General features: G+C 59.1%; 2 protein-coding genes across 4 annotated transcripts in view; both read right to left on the bottom strand.

Moving 5' to 3' along the window:
* Window positions 1-13,423, bottom strand: part of Dhrsx (dehydrogenase/reductase X-linked) — a 26,929-nt gene extending 13,506 nt beyond the window's left edge. Inside the window, exons 1-3 of the mRNA XM_020172211.2 lie at window positions 13,290-13,423; window positions 3,746-3,853; window positions 2,820-2,888 (exon numbers count right to left, since the gene is read on the bottom strand). Of these exons, the coding sequence (XP_020027800.2) occupies window positions 2,820-2,888; window positions 3,746-3,853; window positions 13,290-13,398 (286 nt within the window). The 5' untranslated portion in view covers window positions 13,399-13,423. The remainder of the gene's footprint in view (window positions 1-2,819; window positions 2,889-3,745; window positions 3,854-13,289) is intronic.
* On the bottom strand, window positions 5,900-13,424 carry Zbed1 (zinc finger BED-type containing 1). 3 transcript variants are annotated; one of them, XM_074063817.1, is made up of 2 exons: window positions 13,290-13,424; window positions 5,900-8,862 (listed from the first exon to the last, which is right to left on the bottom strand). In XM_074063817.1, the coding sequence occupies exon 2, from the start codon at window positions 8,818-8,820 to the stop codon at window positions 6,694-6,696; it is 2,127 nt and encodes a 708-aa protein (XP_073919918.1). In that variant the 5' UTR covers window positions 8,821-8,862; window positions 13,290-13,424; the 3' UTR covers window positions 5,900-6,693. The 3 variants fall into 3 exon arrangements, with proteins under 3 accessions (XP_073919918.1, XP_073919919.1, XP_073919920.1); XM_074063818.1 differs by having other exon boundaries at window positions 5,900-8,859; window positions 13,290-13,421; XM_074063819.1 differs by lacking the exon at window positions 13,290-13,424 and adding an exon at window positions 9,715-9,828.
* Between the last annotated feature and the right edge of the window lie 6,576 nt (window positions 13,425-20,000).

Below are 20,000 nucleotides of genomic sequence, written 5' to 3'. Positions count from 1 at the left end.
GACATGGCGACTTCACATTTGTCAGACAGACGGACAGCAACTGGGAAAATCAGCACACCAGCTGGTTCTCGTTCCAGGGCTCTGTTTATGACTGAGAGGACACAGGACGTCCGTCTGTGACAATCTGTGACACCGGGGCTATCACAGTGTCACTATAGGGTCAGTGGTCGCCCACGGTGCCCAGCGTGGAGCCCAGCACGCCTGGGGCTCTGAGGACGGAGTGACATTGTTCTTGTTTTTCAATTACGGTAAAATCGCGCAGAATGCAAGTCTGCCATTTTGGAGTCAGCTGCTCAGATGGTTCGTTTTTAAAATTTTTTAACAGTTCTGTGAGATTTTGTGCCTGACACAGCTGTGCAACTGTCACCTCCTTCTACTGTCACATCAAGTTCCTCGGCTCAAAGACAAAACTGGGTCACTGCCTTGGTTTTCCTCACCTCCCTCTCTCCTTCCGTACTTCCTTCCTTCCTTCTTTCTCTCCTTCCAGTCACTGCACCCCACTCCACTGTCACCCCCATATCAAGCTCAAACCCTTCCATGGCCACGTCCCTGTGCCCAGCACCATGGCGGGCGACTGGGAGCAGCTGCCGTTTCCTTCCTTCCTTCCTTCAGCATGGCGTCCTCTACTTTCTATGGACTTTTCCCTGCATTCCACATTGATCCCCAGAAGACAGACACATGGACGCCTCCACATCCCCACCCAGACACCGCACATAGTGTGATGCTCCATCACCAAACCCCCCAATTACACCCCAACTTCTACAAATCCCACAAGAACCTGGAGGCTCACTGGGGTATGAGCCCATCGATCAACCCCCTCAGCCATGAGTCCATCAGCTGTGAGTCCATCCATGGATGAATCCATTCAGTATGACTCCATCAATGGATCAGTCCATTCAGCCATGGGTCCATCAATGGATCAGTCCATTCAGCTATGAGTCCATCAATGGATCAGTCCATTCAGCTATGAGTCCATCAATGGATCAGTTCATTCAGCCATGGGTCCATCAATGGATCAGTCCATTCAGCCATGGGTCCATCAATGGATCAGTCCATTCAGCCATGGGTCCATCAATGGATCAGTCCATTCATCTATTAGTCAATCAATGGATGAATCCACTGATGAGGTCAGGCCCCTCCTGCTCCCCTCACCTCCCAAAGTCCCCACCTGTGACCCTGCTGCCTTGGGGACCGCACCGTCCACACAGGAGCCTCTGGGGACATCCCAGGTCCAAACCATGAGTACAATTCTCACAGGCCCTTATCCATGACACCCTGGGTCCTACTGCCACTCGTGCTATTGTTCTGAGGCACAGAGTTGTCTGTCATCCCACCTCGGCCACCTACGCAACTACGTACTAAGGACTCCTGCCACCCTGGGCTCACTGGTGGTCCTTCTGCACAAACCTTAGCTGCAGCTTCAGAAACAAGCTCGCACCTGCCCCCAATGACATCACTTCCTCCCTCTAGGTCCCGCCCCCTAAAGACTACACTACCTCCCAGTAGGTCATTAAGCAACGCCCCAATGACATCACTTCCTCCCTTTAGGTCCCACCCCCTAAAGACTACAGTACCTCCCAGTAGCTCATTAAGCCACGCATCCATCAATCTCCCCTCATGGCCACGCCCCAATGACATCACGTCCTCTCTCTAGGTCCCGCCCCCTAAAGACTACACTACCTCCTAGTAGCTCATTAAGCCACGCATCCATCAATCTCCCTTCAAGGCCACGCCCCCAATGACATCACGTCCTCCCTCTAGGTCCCACCCCCTAAAGACTACACTACCTCCCAGTAGCTCACTAAGCCACGCATCTGTCAATCTCCCCTCAAGGCCACGTCCCCAATGACATCACTTCCTGACACTAAGCCTCTGACAAGATCCATCACCTCCCAGTAACCCATTGGGCTATGAACCCATCAATCTCCCCTCACGGCCACGCCCCCAATGACCTCACTTCTCCCAGTAGACCTCCATCCAAAAGGACCAGATAAAGGAAATGGGGCACAACTAACAACTACGAAACGGAGTATTATACAGCCACGAAGAGGACGAAGTCGGTTATTCGTGGAATATTATGCAACGTGAAATCAGCCAGGCACAGGAGGACAAATTCCGCAGGATGTCATGCACGTGAAATTTAAAAGAAGCTGATGTCATCGGATTTGAGAGCAGAACGGCGGCGAGGGGTACTTTGGTTGCATTGATTATACTCTCACATGGCTACATCTGCCCCGTACTTAAGATGGGGTTACAGTCAGATAAACTCATCCTCACTGGAAAGCATCAAAACTGAAACTGAACTCACCACTGAAACCATCCAAAGTCAGGGACCGTTTCTCTCCCTCTGAAAAGATCGTGCTCTGAACCTCTGACACGAAACACAAAAAAGCGAACGTCTGAAGAACGTCGGACAAAATACCTTCCTCGTTTTGCACAAGCCCGGTGTTCTCTACGGCAAGTCTTTGTACCAAGCTGACTCAGATCAGATTCATCTTAACTCAAAAGCTGCCCTTGACCAGCTGCTCAGGAGGCAGAGATCTGGAGGATCGCACTTTGAGGTCGGCTCAGGCACAAAGTCAGCGAGACCCCAACTCAAGACATGAGCCGGGCGTGGTTGGGCGCGCCTGTAATCCCAATGGCGAGGAGAAGTCCAGGCTGGCTTCCTTACGGGCCAGTCGTCATTCCCAGAAGACAAGTGCAAGAAGGAAAGATGCCTTGGGCAAATGTCCCTTGGTGTATGATGTCACCAGCCATTGCACACCTGACCCCCTGCCCCCCCACCACACGGACAAAAGCTGCAACGGGGCCACCATTACCTTTGTCATTCAGGGTTTCTTCTTTGATTTGGCGGACGACCTCCTGGGCTTTGGTCTCGTTGTTTGCCGCTGAAAGGAAAATTAAAGGAAGAAGCATCAGAGTTCTCTGCAGCCTGAGAGAACTACAACTGTCTTCTCCCCTGTTCTCTGGTAATTCTTGAGACGTAGGCCAGGCGGGCTTTGAACTCGCGGCCGTCCTGCCTGAGCCACTGCAGGGCAGCTGGGATTACAGGCGTGGAGATGTGTGACAAGGGGTGACGCTGAGAAATTCTGACACAGGATCAGTCACTGACACCTAGCCCTGACTGGGTGTATTGGCTTTTACACTTTGGGGGTGCACTGAACCCCAAACTGCCTGCTGATCTCAGCTCTGGGGCATCTGATAGAAAGACTGAAGGGCAGGAATGTCCGCAAACGCCCATGTGTTGAAGTCTTGGTCCTCTGGTGCTGCTGTGGCTGCGAGGTGGTGGGACCTTTAAGAGGTGGGGCCTAGTGGAGGTGATGTCATGGGGGCGTGGCCTGGAAGGGAAGAAGGACGAGGCATAGGTGAAAGGGTTTCTGGGAGGAGGCAGAGCCTTTAGGAGGCGTGGGCGTGGTGCCGGACGTGACGTCACTGGGGCGTGGCCGACTAGGAGATAGGCGGATGCATAGCTGATGGGCTGGGAGGCTTGGGGGCGGGGCCCCTGGCGGAAGTGACGTCACTGGGCCTCCAGGACAGTGGTCCTGCAAGGCTGCGCCATTGCTGTGGGGTTGGGGAGCCGGGCAGTCCCTGCTGCTGTCTGGCGCAGTGACAGACACAGGTGATGCAGTGACACGCGCTGGGGTGTCACTTCTGTGCCTGCGACTGCCCGGCTTTGTGCGGGAAACCCTGCGCTCAGTCCTGCGCTGCGCACGGCACGAGCGGGGCGGGGACGCGGACACGTCACCTATGACGACGCGCATGCGCAGCCGGGCCAGGTGCTTGGCGGTGGCGAGTCCGATGCCGTCTGTCCCTCCGGTCACGATGGCCACGCGGTCCGGCTGCGGCTGGAAGACTGAGGACACGGGAGGGGAAGCGGTGAAGCCACACGCCCGCGGGTGTCGAGTTTTAAAGTCGAGCGGCGGCCGGGATTCGAACTCGGGGCTTCGAGCGCTGGGATGGCAGGCGTGCGCTCCACGCCCGGCCCCGCCCCTCGGGGAGTCGGCTGGCGGGAGGGGTCCGCACGGGGGGTGGGGGAAGCGGTGGGGGGGGACTCTTGGGGGGAGGGAGGGAGAGGAGGAGGGAGGGGGGAGAGGGAGGGAGGGGGTGGGAGGACAGAGAAGGAAATAGAGATGGAGATAGAAAGGGGGGAGGAGGAGAGAGAGGAGGGAGGGTGAGAAAGAGAAAAAGGGAGAGAAAGAGAGCTGGGATAGTGAGATAGAGAGGGAGAGAGATGGGGAGAGAGACAGAGAGAGAGAGAGGGAGGGGGAAGAGCGGGAGGGAGAGAGAGAGAACAAGAGATGGACCCGGAAAGAGCGGGATCTGGGTAGGACAAAGGACCTGAGAGGCAGGGAGGACATCCCAGTCATCGCCCCCAGCCAGACATGCTAGTGGCTCCAAGATGGGACCCTGAGCCCCCGCCCCCCACACTCAGCTGACACCAAATGTGGTCACTGCAGCTCTGCCGCCAGCCTTGCCAGAAGCAGCTGCCATGGCGCCCCGGCCCCATCCCGTGCCCCTCGCTGAGGTCCCCGACACCCACAGACAGAGACACAAGTCGCGGCCAGCGGTGACTCCAGCTTTCTGGACCTGCCAACGTCCAACCTGCTCTTTCCTGGTGTTCTCTTGGCTGAGAAGCCATGCGACAGTGCCGTGGCTCACGCCTGTAATCCCGGCCAGTCAGGACAGGGACGCCAGGCGCATCGAGATTCGAGGCCACCCCAAGCAGTCACTTAGTGAGACCCCATCTCAACCTCCACGTCAGGTGGCACTGCCGACCGTCATCCACACTGAAATGTTGGTGGAAGAACTGAGGGGACCGGGCCGTCCCAGGCCTAACACAAAATCCCTCCTTTCCTCTCTCCTCTCTCTGATGCACATCCACCTCTCTCTACTGCGGTGAGCGCCCCGAAAACACAGAAAAGGACGGTTAAGGAGATACAATTCCGTGCCACACAGATGGCCAGAAGACGGACAGACAGACAGACAGACGAAGGAGCAGTAACTGGCACGCGGAAAAGGCTCCGTTCCCGGCGTGAACGGCTCTGAGGATTTCCCAGCTCAGACACGCAAGGCGGCAGCAGGCACGGAATGAAAACAGACGCAAGCACAGGCGTCGCCCCCAGGTGCGGTGCTGAGCTCACCCCTGTAAGCTCAGCTGCTGGGGACGCAGAGGTCCGGAGGCTCGACACTCAAAAAGTGACACCCCATCTCAGCATCAGAGCCGATCGTGGTGGTGCAGCCTGTCACCCCGGCTACACAGCAGGCCCAAAACCGAGACCGGATGAGAAAAAATAACTAATTTTTAAAAGCGGGCTGCAGACATGGCTCAAGGGCTGCAGCAGCTGCCTAGCAAGTGCCAGGCTGTGAGTTCAAATCCCAGCGTTTCTTTCTCGTTGTTTTTGCAAACTTGGGACTTTGAGCACTGGAGCAGGTGTTCTACACTGAGCAGTAACTGCAGCTCCGAATTCAAACTCGAAGGAAACAAACTAAAGGGTTTCTTCCCCACCCCCCCCATGCAATCCTTGCCGTCTAAACAGAAACTGTGCTCCAGGTCAACCCGGGAGCACGCAACCCAGCTGAACTCCTGCAGGGCCGAGAAGGAACTTTGCTAAGGTTTCCAAGAACTCAGGACACAGACGTAAGAGGGACATTATGAAGGAAAGTGACCCCTTCACGTCTCATTTCCTCCCCAGCAAAAGCGAGCAGAAGCGTACGGAGAGTGGCGGTGGGCGCAGCGAGCTCGGGAGCGACCGCTCCTCTCCAACCTCAGCGCGTTAAGTGACCGACAAAAACAACGGGGCAGTCGGGGCAGCGACCGAGAAAAGGGACACGGCGTGGCACGCAGACGCGGCTGGCTGGGCGATGGGGCAGCGCATGAAGAAACAAAGACCGCGACACCTCGGTTCCTCACACACTTTATTTTTAAAAAGCACAGGGCTCTGGGCGTGCAGCTGGCAGCCATGAAAATGCTTAGGTTTTCCAGTCCAATGCTGGGGCCATCACGGAGGAAGATGTCCTCGGCCTCTGAGACGAACAGGCACTGCGGTCCCAAAGGAAAGAGCCGGGCAGGGCAGCAGACGCCTGTAATCCCAGCCAGCATTTGTGAGGCTGAAGCACACCCGAGAATCCCAAGTTCAAGGTCAGCCCGGGCCACACGGTCTCCCCCCAAAAAACGAGGAAGCCACCTCGGACACCGAAGGAAGAAAACCCGCGACGTGCTCATCTGCAAAAGCTGGCGCCCCAGGAACGATTTTGGGAGAGGACACCGTGAGGCGAGGTTGTCACCCAGGGCTGCAGAAGCAAGAGTCCCGGTTCAATTAAATCGTCGAGAGTCGGGAGCGGTTCCCGGACAGACGGGACCACGTCCATGGCCGGTCGGGGTTCTCGTTCTGTGCAGACCGCAGGCAAACACAAACTTCGGGGAACGGCCTGGCCGTGGCCGGCGTGGGATGCCGTTCGTCAGGGGGACGTTGGCCACGGTCCCAGCTGCGGTCACCCCGGGGCCCCCGCACCGTCACCGAGCCGCTCAAGGGCCTGACTTGTCTTCCGGCCCCAGGGAGGAGCGTCCGTTTTCCCTGTCTGCAGAGAAGAGTCCCCGCTTCCAGGACCTGGTGTCCAGGACCCCGGACGCGCTCTGTCGTTCAAGGCCACCCGTTGACTGCCCCACAGCCGAGAGGCCCCGGCGCCGTGTCCCTAGAGGAAGCCCCTGTCATTTATCCCGAAGAAGCCACCGTGGCCGCCGTCGCCCAGGGAGGACAGCACGTGGTCAGGGTCCAGGCCCCACTCGCCCTCGTCCTCGTCCTGGGGCTCGGGGTCACCGTCCCGCCTGGCGTTCTCGTAGAGGAAGACCTGCTGGTGCACGAGCGCGGGGGCCAGCCGGTTCCTCTTGGCGCTGACCACGCCGGCGGCGGAGCTGAAGAGGCGCTGGGGCCGCACGCGGGTGGCCGCCACGCACCAGTACTTGTGCAGGACACGGGGCAGCACGGGGAAGAGCGCCAGGCGCTCGCTCCACCACTTGAGCGGGTCCTCGTGCAGCCCGAGGACCTTCTGCGACTTGAAGCTGCTCAGCTCCTCCAGCACCTGCGCGTGCCACTCCTCCTGCTCGTCCCCGCCGCCCGCCGGGCAGAAGATCTCGGCCAGCAGGTGGTGGATGGCGCTGCTGGGCCCGGGCGGCGGGGACGGGCTGGTGGCCGCGGCGGCCTTCTTGGCGGGGGGCTCGTCGGGCCCGGGGAACAGCTTGTCCTCGGTGGCGGCGGCGGCGGCGCCGGCATAGGCGTCCTGCCGGGCTCTCTCCAGCAAGCCCTTGGCCTCGTCCACCACGCGGTTCTCCACCTGCTGGCGCTCGAAGGGCGACAGGAAGGGCAGGCGCTTGTAGCGCGGGTCCAGGAAGGTGGCCACGTTGAGGAACATGTCCACGCCGGGGGGCTCCTGGTAGGTCCTGGCCAGCTCCTTGGCGATGGCCTCCTTGGCCGTGCTGATCTCCTTGGGGTCGGCGTCCTTGGGCTTCAGCGTGGTCCTCAGCAGCATGTGCAGCAGCGGCTTGACCATGCTGATGACCGGGAAGCGCGAGGCGGACAGCACGTCGGCCACCTGGCGGAAGGGCTGCAGCAGGTCCAGCAGGCCGTCCACCGTGGCCCACTCGGCCGCCTCCAGCATGAGATGATGGCCGCTGCTGTCCTCCAGCAGGACGCTGGCGATGGCCGCCCGGTGCTGCTTGAGGCTCTGCAGCATGGCCAGGCAGGCGGCCCAGCCGGCCGGGCGGTCACTCAGCAGCATGGTGGCCGCGGCCTGGCGCCGCTTCTGCTGCTCGTAGAGGACGAAGGCGGCCACGGGCGAGCGCTGGAAGTGCTGCACCAGCCGGCGGCAGCGCGACAGGAGGGCGGCCAGCTTGGGCAGCCTCAAGGCCTGGCGCACGGCGGCGTCCAGCGCGTGGCCCAGGCACGGCATGTGCACGGGGACGTCCAGCAGGCAGCAGGCCTTGGCCATGTCGCGGCCGCCGTCCGTGGTGGCCCCGAACACCTTGGCGCTCAGGCCCCACTCCACGAACGTCTCGTACAGGACACGGGTGACGGTCTCTGCCGCTGCCGCCTCGGCGTCCTCGTCGTCCTCCTCCTCCTCCTCCGGGACCTCGAACGTCTTCAGGCAGCGTGACCACAGCGCCAGGCCGCCCGCGGGCGCGGTGGCCAGGAAGTGAGCGGCCAGCGTCACGTACCTGCGGCCCTGGTTGGGGCCGGCCCACGCGTCAGCGGACACGGCGCACCAGGGCGCGTCGGCCAGCTCCCTGAGGACGGTGTCGCGCACGGCCGCGTACCTGTCGGGCAGGGCCTGGGTGCAGAAGAAGTGGTGGCCGGGCAGCGCGTAGCGGGGCTCGGCCGCCCGCAGCAGCGCCTGGAACGTGGGCTCGGCCACCACGGACGCCGGCTGCAGGCCGTCGCACACGAAGGCCAGCACGGCGGCCGTCAGCTCCTGCTGGCGACGGGGGTCCAGGGCGTCGCCGGCCGCGGGCGGCGGGGTGGGCGCGTCGGCCTTGAGCTTGGAGAAGGCCGAGGCGAAGGCCTCGCGCATGTGCTCGGTGTTGCTCTTGACCAGCTCGCAGAACTCCTCGGCGTGGTTCTTCTCCAGGTGGTAGGACAGGTTGGACGTGTTTCCCGAGTAGGCGATCTGCCCCATGCAGATGCGGCAGTAGATGCGCTTCCACTGCAGGATGCAGCCCTCGGCGTCCGTGTCGAAGCCGAAGTAGCGCCACACCTTGCTCTTGGCGCGCGGGTGTGCCACCAGCTTCAGGTCACTCGGAGCCCCGTCCGCGCCTTTGGCCTCCATGTCGCCGTCGCGCGCAGGCGGGCGCTCACGCGCGGGCACCTGCTGAGAGGCAGGAGACAGACAGCGTGAGAACGGGTGGGGGTGTGCGGTGGCAGAGGTGCTGGCGGCTCCCCGTGCGGCCACTGCCTCCGTGACACCTGTGTGCGTGCGCCCAAGCGCTCTGCGGGCACTGGGGACCCTTGGGGCCTGTGCGTCCCCATGGGCGTCCACGGCCCCGGGATGGACGCCCGGTACCCGGCAGGGGGACCAGGGAGAATGGCACCGACTCAGAGGAGGTCACCCCCACAAGCAGCAAGCACGACCCGCACAGTCACCAAATCGCCCCAAACCTCACAGTGAGCACAGACCTGGACAAATGCCCCACAGCTCCGGACACACGGCCCGGGGGCCGAAATGGCACTGCTGCTGGGCACAGGCGCCAACGGCACCCAGCCGTATTTTCTGCCTCTGCTGGGATTTGAACTCAGGACCTTGTGCTTGCCAGGCAGGCAGTATTTCACTCGCGCCTCTCCCCAGACCTCCAGGCCTTTAGCTATTTTTCAAACAGCTTGTCCCGGTTGTGCCCAGGACCGGCCTGGACAGCAATCCTCCCTAGCTGTCTCCCTGGTGACATGCACGTCCACCGCGCCCAGCTCGTGGGTTGAGATGGGGTCTCTCACTAACTTTTTCACCAGGTACAGGATCGGGCCTCAAACCATGATCCTCCCGATCTCCACCTCCTGAGCAGCTGAGATTACAGGTGTGAGCTACTGGGCCTGGCTGTCAATGAGCTCACAGGGTTTTGGTCACCAGGAAACCGGGCCCCAGGGTTCCTGGGCCTGGTCCTGAACTCACACATCTCCAGGTCCTTGTTTGGGGACATCGCTGTCACTAAGGTTCCAGAAAAATAGCTACCTTTCCTTAAAACGTGCTGGCTACATCGAGAACCTCCCAACAGCAATCGGGGTGAATATCAAGTTGCACCAACCGCGTAACGTCTGCGTTCTGAGCACCCGTCAAAGCCAAGGCGTTAAACCTAAAACGTGACCACAGTGGATTGAAGGGTCCCATCCATCCCCCCAAAAATCACATCCGCCTGACAACAGGGACTCATCTGGAAGTAGGCACCTTGCATATGGAATTTAAGATCCTGAGTGAGGTCATCCTGGACCAGCTGTGTCACCCACTCCATTGGGCCAGGCCGCCATATTGGAATATGGTCAAGATCCATAGAACTGAGGGCAAGTCTCACCTGGGGCCTGAGAATGGGACCTCACTTGGAAATAGGGTGTTTGCAGGTGGAATGAAGGGTCCCGAGATGAGGTCATCCTGGACCAGCCGTGTCACCCACACCATTGGGCCAGGCCGCCATATTGGAATATGGTCAAGTCCATAGAACTGAAGGGACGCACCGCTCAGTGTGTCACCTGGGATCTGAGCATGGGAACTCACTTGGAAATAGGGTCTTTGTGGATGGAATAAAGGATCTTGAGATGAGGTCACCCTGGACGAGGGTGGCCCTAAATGCAACGGCAGTGTCCTCACAAGACACAGGAGAGGAGGCACAGACATGGAGGAAAACCAGTCTCTGGGACCTGCTGACAGCCAGCGCCTGCAGTGCTGACCTCCTGTCTGAGGTGTTTTTGGGGGACGCCATGCCGGGTCAAGCAGGTCTGCACTTCCCAAGGGAGGGTCAGAGGACCTGCTTCCTTCAACACCCAGTGCCCTGTCTGTCTGTCCATTTGTCTGTCAGCAGCCCTGGCACTTGCGAGAAGGTCTCACGTTCACTTATTTTCGTATTATTGTTTGGCTGATCCGCACAGGGCCTCCCCGACCCCCCAAGAGGTTTCTCCTCCCAGCAGGAGCCCCTGACCCTGACCAAGTGACACCCCAGAGTCCCCCGGCTGGACCCCCAGCCTCCCACCCAGTGAGCACTGCAGGCACCCACGTGATGGAAGCCACGAGCCCTGCCAGGCTTCCCGGGACCAAGGCCAGGTGGGGAGTGGCACCCTGCATGGTGCCACCATGGTGGGATCCTGGGTGTCCCTGTCCCTGGCTGGCCACTCTTAATGGTTACTCCCAAGTCCCCAGGACCTCCACGGCCCTGTCCCGTCCCAACTCCTCCAAGGCCACACCTGTGACCTTGGTGTCACACACACTGTTCACAAAGTTGGACCAGAACGAATGCCCCAAGAGATAAGTGGCCCCAAATCAGGCTGCTTTCCTCATCAATGCTTTCTTGCTTGGGACATTGTTTGGGACAAAGCAGCTACTGTCTTCAAAAAAAAGAAGCAAAAAAAAAAAAGAAAGAAAACCGGCATGGTGTGTCTTGCCTGAAATCCCAGCTACTTGGGAGGCTGAGGCTGGGAGGACCGTGGTTCAAGGCCAGCTTGGGCCAGTGGTTCACGAGACCCGGTCTCTGCGATACCCAGAGCAAAATGGACTGGAGCTGTGGCTCAAGAGGTACGGCGCCCTGAGACCAAAATCCAGTTCCACCAAATTACCGCTACTTTTAGGTAAGGCCGGCAAACGCTCTGAGTTTCTCTTTCAACTTTTTTTACTTCTCAGACTCTCCCTGTGCAGATAACACAACATACGTATCTGTATAGGAATGGTTAAAAAAAAAATGGTAAATAGGGGAGATATATCGGCTTTAATTTCTGCACAATGCACACGTACGTGAAAACATCGCGCTGTGCACTGTAGACACACACAATATCAGCTTGGGCCCCACCTCAGTCCACTTTGCGCTGGGTGTTTCGGAGACCGGGTCTGCAGACCTCCTTCCCTGGGCTGACCTCACAGTGAGATCCTCCAGGTCTCAGCCTCCCAAACAGCTGGGACGCCAGACACAAGTTCCTGTCCGTCCGCTGGGTAGCCACATTAAAGTTCATGAGGAAAACAACATCGCAGGCACGTCACGTGTGCCCTGCGTACGCTCACGTCCAAGTTCGAGGTCCCCAGGGGTGAAAATGGCGGTGGCTCCGTCTGCAGTCACATGGGGTTTTCCTCTGCTCTGTGCCCTGGGCAAAGTTCCTATTTCCTCACCAAACCCCTGGGGAAGGACGAAAGCCTGGGCTCCATCCCAGCTGTGAAAAGCAAACCAAAGGGAACAGGACAGGACAGGGTGACAGAGCGAGGGGACTGAAGTCACTGCGGGACGTGCCAGCAGCACACCCGTGGTCCCAATCCCACAGACGCAAAGTGGCTGAAATACAAGCAGCTGATCAAACAAGCAAGGCGCACAGAAACCACCCCGGCCACCCTGCTTCTCCTGATCCGTCAAATGCAGCAGCAGCTCTGTTCTGGAAACGTGGCGTCTGGTTCCCGCTCTCGCTCAGCTGCAGTTCAGTTCTCAGCCTTCTGCCCGCAAACTAACGGATCGTCACCCAGCTGAGGGACCTGTCCCAGCAAATTCAGCAAGGCAGGCCTCTCTCCTTTTTTTTTTTTTTTTTTTTGTGGGATTGGGGTTTGAACACAGGGCTTTCACCTTGAGCCACTCTGCCAGCCCTTTCCTGCATTGGGTTTTTTGAGATAGGGTCTCCAGAACTGTTTGCCCAGGGCTGGCCTTGAACTGCGATGCTCCTGATCTCTGCCTGCTGAGTAGCTGGGATTACAGGCGTGAGCCACTGGTGGTGTCCAGCAGCAGTGTGATTTTCTCCCTCCAGACACTGTTTCACTTTGGACACAAGTAACCATCATCCCTCAACTCTCTGGGGCCATCAGTAGCCCCTGACGCACCCCGAAGTCCTCTAAGTGCCTCAAAAACCCTGCAAGTCCAGGCGGGGGGGGTGACAGCTCTGTGACAGTGACAATGTCGCTAAGGGCCTGCACCATGCTCAGGAAACAGGTCAGGGCTCACCAGGGTGACAGTGACAACGTCCCTGGTGGCCCTGAGCCCTAAGGACAGGACAAGTGACAGGACAAGTGACAAAGCCTGCAATGGCTCTGCTGAGGACGGGACACAGACAAGTGACAGTGACAACGTCCCTGGTGGCCCTGGGCCCTGCTAAGGACAGGACAAGTGACAAAGCCTGCAATGGCTCGGCTTAGGGCAGAACACAGCAAAGGTGACAGTGACAACGCCTGTCATGGCCTCAGACCCCGCTTAGGACAGGAAAGGCGACAGGTGACAGCAAAGGCGCAGTGACAAAATTTCCAAGGAGGCCAGAAACCAAACCGCGCCCCACCCCACCCTTCCCACGGTCACCGCGGCGCCCCGACTTCCTCCTTCCGCCTCGCTCGCCGGGGTTCGGAGCAGGAAGTTAGGATTTGGGGGCGCCCCTCCCCCACCCCCGGTCAAAGGCGGGACGCGGGGTGCTGGTGGGGTGGGGGAGGGGAGGCGACACCCCGTCCTCGGCCTGGGGGAGGGGCATGGGGGTCCGTAGCGCGAGCCCCTCCCCCACCCCGCCCCGCCAAGGTCACGGCGCCCCCCCCACCCCACCCCCCGCCCCTTCCGGGGTCCCCGCGTCCCCCGCCCCGGTGCTGACCTGGCTCCAGGAAGCCCCCGAGGCACCGCCGCACCAGCTGCGCCACCAGCACCGCCGCTCCGACCGCGTAGACCAGCAGGGCCGCCCGCGCCGCGGACAAAGGCGACATGGCCGCCGCCGTCCACCTGCCGCCGACGCGGCCCTCCCTGCGTCTTCCCCGTCCTCCGCCCGCGCGCGCTGGGAGGGACGGGCAGACGCCGACGCCGGACGCGCACGACGCGCAGCACGCACGCTCGTACGAACGCACGTACTCGCTACGGACACGCCCCACGCAGCGCTCGGCCACGCCCCCACCCAGGGCCCGGACGCGCTCCCAAGCGCTCGGCCCCGCCCCAAGCAGAACCCTGGCCACGCCCCCACCTAGGACACGCCCCCGCACCACACACGCCCCACGCAGCGCTCGGCCACGCCCCCGCACCGGACACTCCCCGCCCAGTGCTCGGCCACGCCCCCACCCCGAACCCCGGCCACGCCCCCAATAGCTAAGACACGCCCCCGCACCGGACACGCCCCACGCAGCGCTCGGCCACGCCCCCAAGCGCTAGGGCACGCCCCCAGGGCCCGGACACGCTCCCCAGCGCTCGGCCCCTCCCTATTCAGAAGCCCGGCCACGCCCCCAAGAGCTAAGCCACGCCCCCTCTCCGGACACGCCCCACGCAGCGCTCGGCCCCGCCCCACCACCACCAATGACCACGCCCCCCGCCTAGGACACGCCCCCGCAGAGGATACGCCCCACCCAGCGCCCGGCCACGCCCCCCCCGTACCCGGACACGCTCCCCAGCGCTCGGCTCCGCCCCAAGCCGAACCCCGGCCACGCCCCCAAGCGCTAGGACACGCCCCTTCCAGGAACCTGGCCACGCCCCCAGCGGCTGAACCTGGCCCCGAACTCGGACCTGCATCCCCATCCTAAGTGCACGCTCCTGAGATCTGCACACCACCTGGATCTGGACCCGCACCCCAGACCTCAAACCTGCACCCCATATCCCTACCGGGTCACACAATGACCCCAGACCTTGTACCCTGCACCCCACCCAGAGTCCTACCCAGACCTTAGCCCTGCACCCCACAGGTCACCCCTACCCCTACCTGTGCCACAGAGCCCCATGGGGACCCCGGAACTGCACCCCACACTCTACCCAGACCCCCCCACACACACAGGACTCAGACTTACACCTCCCCCACCACTCTGGACCATTACCTGGGACACACAGCCCCATGAGGACCCCAGATCTGCACCCTGCACCCCAGCCAGGACAGCAGATTCCCCCACCCACACCCCAACTCTACCCCGGACCCCAACTGGATCCCAGCACCCCATGGGGAAAACAAAACCAAACCCCCGTCCCACCCAGAATCCCACCCAGACCTCAGTCCTGCACCCCAAACCTCACCAAGACCCAAAGCCCCAGCCACACCCCCTCCTAGACCTCAGATCTGCACCCCACATTAAGGAACCTCAGACTGCGCCCCAAACCCCTCCCAGACAGCAGGCCTCCCACCCAGACCCCCAACTTCTCCACAGTACACTTCAGGGACTCAGACATGAACCCCAAATCCTACCCAGACAAAAGACCCCCCAAAACCCACACCCGGGCCCACCCTTTCACACCCCACCAGGAAGGCAGACTGCCGCTGGAGCACAGGAGCCCCTTGGGACCCCCACAAATCCATCATGAACCCCACTGGGACAGTGGACCCCCAACCCAGACCCAAACCCACAGGTGGACCCTGCTCGTGACCCCACAGGGGGATTGCAGACCTCCCCACCTGGACCGGCCCCTTTAATGATGCCACCTCCTGCCAGGGCCCCCCAGGGACCCTGCAGTCACCACAGACCCCACATACACACACTGGGTCCCCTCCAGGGATTTGGGGTCCCCACCCAGAATACAGACCCCAAGCTCCAATGCACGTCCCTGCTTGCACCTTCACCCCACCTGTGACACCCCATTAGGGACTGCAGAGACCCCCCTCCGAGACCTCACCATGACCAGGTGTTACCAGAAGTGACCCCAAAGCCTGGCTCCAGGGTGTCCCAAAAAGCCCCGCCTTGCACCCCGAAAGCCAACCAACCAACCAACCAACCAAGATGGCAGGGTGGTGACCCAAAGATTCCTTTGCGTCTGCAAATGTCCCCAGGGCAGCCCTAAGCAGAGTAGCCCCAGGTGGCTGTGTCCCTTTGGCCGCTGTCACCTTGCGGTCACCTTAGGATCCAGGCAGCACAGGAGTGACTGACACATCAGACTGGTGCCCACCCCTCCTCCGCTGTCACCCCCTTCTCCCAGGGCCTCACCCCGACCCCAATCCTTTCCCAGTTGAACCCCAAATCCCCGCCTGTGCCCCGACAATGGCCGGAAGAGCTCATTTTGCACTTTCCATCACCGCCCCACGCTCCTTCACCCCATACCTGTCCTATACACAGCCGCGCTGGCCAGACCTGCCACCGGGAGCCCCTGGAGTCCAGTCCATGGCTTAGGACTTGGGTCACAAAGGCAGGAAAGGGGCTTTTGATCATCCCCGGGGGCCTCACCAGGACAGACAGACTGACCGCCTTCCTAGCAGGGGTTCCAGACTTAGGACTCCCTAGGGGGAGGGAAAGGAAAGGGGGACTTGGAAACTTGTCACAAGATGGCCACCCGCCGGAGGGAATGACTCAGAGAAAGAACAAGACGTCGTCGCCAACGTTCTCCTGTCACCCCATTTGGCTGTGGGGTCGTCCCTCGGGGCCGGTCCCGGCGGTGGGACAATTTGTGACAATTGTGGGCCGCAAGGCTTCCTCTCTCCTTTTCCCTCTGGCCTTTTGTGGTTTTTCCAGCAGCTGTGACGGCGACGTGGGTGGTGGCTGTGTCACGGGTTTCTAAATCTGTTTTGGGGTTTCATGGTGAGGCCAGGAAAACAATAGGGCCAGGTGCAGGCCTGTCTCTGCTCTTCTGTCTCCAAAGTGGGGTGCGGCTGTCACCAAACCCCACCAAAAATATGTCATTTAAAATCTCCTGGAGAGCACGAGGGACAAATTTTTATTTTACTTGTGGCTCCAATTTCGGGTGGGTGGGGGGAGTGGTGGTAGGATTTGAACTCAGGGCCTTACAGTTCCTGAGCCAGTGTTCTGTGGCTTGACCCCCTCTCCCCAGCTCTTTATTTTTTGGGTTTTTTTTCAGATGGGGGTCTCATGTTTTTGCCCAGACCTGGCCATGGCCAACAATCCTCTCGTGTAACGGTTTCTGCGTAGCAGGGATTATAGGCGGGTGCCACCCCACCCTGCTTCTCAGTGGAGATGGGGTCTCGCCGACTTGCTGCCCCAAGCTGCCTGGACTCCAACTGTGGGCCTCCTGATTTTTGCCTCTCGAGGAACTGGGGTGACGGGTGACAACCAGACCCTGATTTGTTGGGTTTTCTTCTTCATCCTATCAATGTCTGTTGTCTTGATTTCTTCTTCCGAGCGCCATGTGTCTGACTTTCTGCACACGGTCACATACCGCTTAATAATGACAGCATGACGTCATGCTGGCAATGTCCTAAGCGTGAGGTCACATGGGCGGTGTGGCTACGACATGACTGCATGACGTCATCCGCCCGACGCACAGGGGATGGGGACCCCAGTGGAGAGGGTGCGGTGGCCCGGCCCGGGTGTCCCCCCCACCTGTCACCCCTCCCCCCTCCCCAGCTGCGGGCCGAGAATCATGGGAAAACAGGGGGCTGGGAAAGGAGAGCGAAGAAAGAGGTGAAAGGTCAAGAGGATGATGGGGGGAGGGGAGAAGAGGCCAAGGTGTCATGGTATGCAGGAGAGAAAAAGGAGAAGAGGGAGACAAGGAAGGAGGGAGGTAGGGATGCACAGAGATGAGACACGAGAGAGAGAGAGAGAGAGAGAGAGAGAGAGAGAAGGGAGGAGGGACAGCAGGAAAAGATGGCGGGAGGAAAATCCCTCGTTATGAAACAAAGAGAACCCCAACATTCCGGGGACTGAACCCCAGAACGCCCGGCAAAAATCTCATTCCAGAGTGGACTCGAGTCCTCTCTGAGGAGTTGACCCTTTCTAGAAAAACCCGGGCCGGGAGCTGTCGCTCACCCCTGTAATCCCAGCTGCCCAGGAGGCAGACGGAGGGAGGCTCAAGATCCGAGGCCCAGGCCGATACCGATCCTGCGGGTTATTCGATATGGGGTTAGATTATTGATGTTTTCTTTTTTCCTTTTTTCTTAAGACGCAGCCAGAAATCAGGAGCCAACCTGCCTTTGACTTTCTGTCTTCCTGCACAACCGAGCCGCGCGCTTCTGACCTTGCCCTCTCTCTAATTCTTTGTCTCTTAACAGCAAAAAAAATGTACAAAATAATTTTGTTTTCCCCAGAGGTCTCGTGGGTCCCAGGAGAGCTGCAGAATTGCTTTGCATTGCGACGTCAGCTTCCCAGCGTGTTTTCGGGGAAATGGAGAAAGGCAGATTCGTCCTGGAACCTGTGAACCTTGAGACCCGAGCAGATTCACAAAGGGGGCTTTTTTCACTTTTTCAGGGCAGGACAAGGAATGGGGGGTCAGGTCCTCAACACCGGTCGTCACCATCGGTGACACAAACACCTGCACACCAGTGCCAGGGGAAAAGAAGTCTTCTTTGGGGTTGAACAGGAGGGCAAGGGTGTCCCCAAAGGTCCTCAGAGATCACGTCAGTCTGCAAAGTCACCGCTGTGGTCTCTGGCGAGGGACAGCATCACATAAGCCACCTGCTCACACCATGGCGGCCAGGAAGGAGAGAGACAAAGGAGAGGAGACTGGGTTGTCAATCTTCCCCACCCCCACCCCCACGCAAGGCCACGCCCCCCGTGACCTCACTTCCGCCCGCCAGGCCCCACCTCTTGAAGGCTCCACCCAATACGTTATTACACTATGCAGCTGTCAATCTACATTTCCAGGCCACGCCCCCAATGACTTCACTGAGGCCCCGCCTCTCAAGCTCTCCACCAATAGCACAGTAAGCAATGCGTCCATCAATCTCCCCTGCAAAACCACGCCCCCACTGACCTCACTTCCTCCCATCAGGCCCCGCCTCCTCACGGCTCCACTACCTCCCCACAGCGCCACCTAGACGACCAAATCTGCAGCACACGTGCCTTTGGGGGAAACTGGAGACTGAAACAGTCTGTGATGTCACAATGGTGATGTCACAATGGTGACAATTGAATGACTTCACGTGATTCAATTTTTGGTCCATTTCCTCCTTTTTTGTTTTTGTTTTTTTGCGTGTCATCTTTGAATTTCTGTTTTCTTTGTTATTGAAGATTTAGGTTTCATCTGACTTCAGGGCGGCACCCCACCTTGCTGCTTGGTTTCGTGTATTTGGGGGACACGGGCCATGTCAATTATCTGAAAACAATGACTTTTTGTGATTTTTGGTTGGGAAGTCTTGATGCTGGATGACTGGCCTGTCCTTGGCTGTCCTTCCTTCTTCATCTCTGGTCCTTCAAAGCAGACATGGGACACCCCAAGGGTGGCTTGGGCCACTCAACATGGCTGACTTTCCAAGATGGGCCTGCGGCTGGGGTCACAGGGCTCCATGAAGACTGGACAGGCATTGAAGAAGCCAGCAGGGCTCTGCGTGTGCCATATTGGAAATCTGGCCTCTTTCTTGGAAGATCTTCCAGGTAGACTCAACCGTGGTTCAAGATGGCAGACCCACCAAATCCCTGTTTCTAGGGTCAACCATGGTTCAAGATGGCGGAGCTGTGATAGCCCTGAATTTAGGCTCAGCCTGGGTGCAGGAATTCTAGGATTCTATCCCCCATCCAAAAGACCTGTTGGTGTGCAAAAAAAAAAAAAAATAGGACTTACTTAGCATTTCCAGAAATAACAAAGAGTCAGTCTATTACCCAGAGCTCTCAAACCCCATAAAAACTCAAGTGCCCTTGAGTGACATGAGAGGCGACCTGAAGAGCTGGTGATACATCATTTTATTCCACTAACGGAATCAATCGTCCCGCATCCGCCACTGTGGCTACTTGAACAATGCGTGAGCTTTTCAATGCTAGAATAATAGATTTTTTTTTAGGACCGTAATAAGGCAAAGCCAAAGAGGGAGTCAATTCAATTCCCACCAAACTCGTTGGCCTGAGCCACGCAAGGTTTTTTCTTCTATATTTGCTCTCCACGCCTTCTCTTTTGTAAATATTAAAACTATATCCAGCCGGGCTTGGTGGCTCTCGCCTCTAATCCCGGCGACTTGGGAGGCTGAGATTGGGAGGCTCGTGGATCAAGGCCAGCCTGGGCAAATAGTTTGAGAGACCCCGAGCTCCATCATTGGCTTTTCTGATTCACCTTTGTGGTCAGGGAATTCATGATTATTTTCCTTCTTTTTGATGCCCTGGTGAGATGGGAAGCCATGGTGCCGCCATCTTGGTTGGTCCTTGATGGGTGTCTTGGCTTTTTGGTAACGCTCCATCTCGGGCACAGAAACGATGGAACCGACCCCTCCATGACCCCTTCCCATTGCGTTTTCTCACTTAGTGTGGTCGTTTTCATGGCTGTGTAGTATTTCCATTGTGCTATCACCTGGGCTCCATGACCGCCCTTGCCACCCGAGGTCAGGCCACCAGCAAACCCTCGGGCTGCTGCCATGGGCTACACCTCTGTCCCCTCTGTCACCTCTAGTTTATGTCCCCAGGCCACCATCAGACTACACAGCTGGCATTACAGGCGTGCTTCACCACACCCAGCTTGCTTGCTGAGA

Source organism: Castor canadensis, chromosome X, assembly GCF_047511655.1.
Source record: "Castor canadensis chromosome X, mCasCan1.hap1v2, whole genome shotgun sequence".
NCBI classification, from domain to species: domain Eukaryota; kingdom Metazoa; phylum Chordata; class Mammalia; order Rodentia; family Castoridae; genus Castor; species Castor canadensis.
The sequence above is the reverse complement of the archived record's forward strand: the minus strand, read 5'-3'. Positions and strand labels throughout refer to the sequence as shown.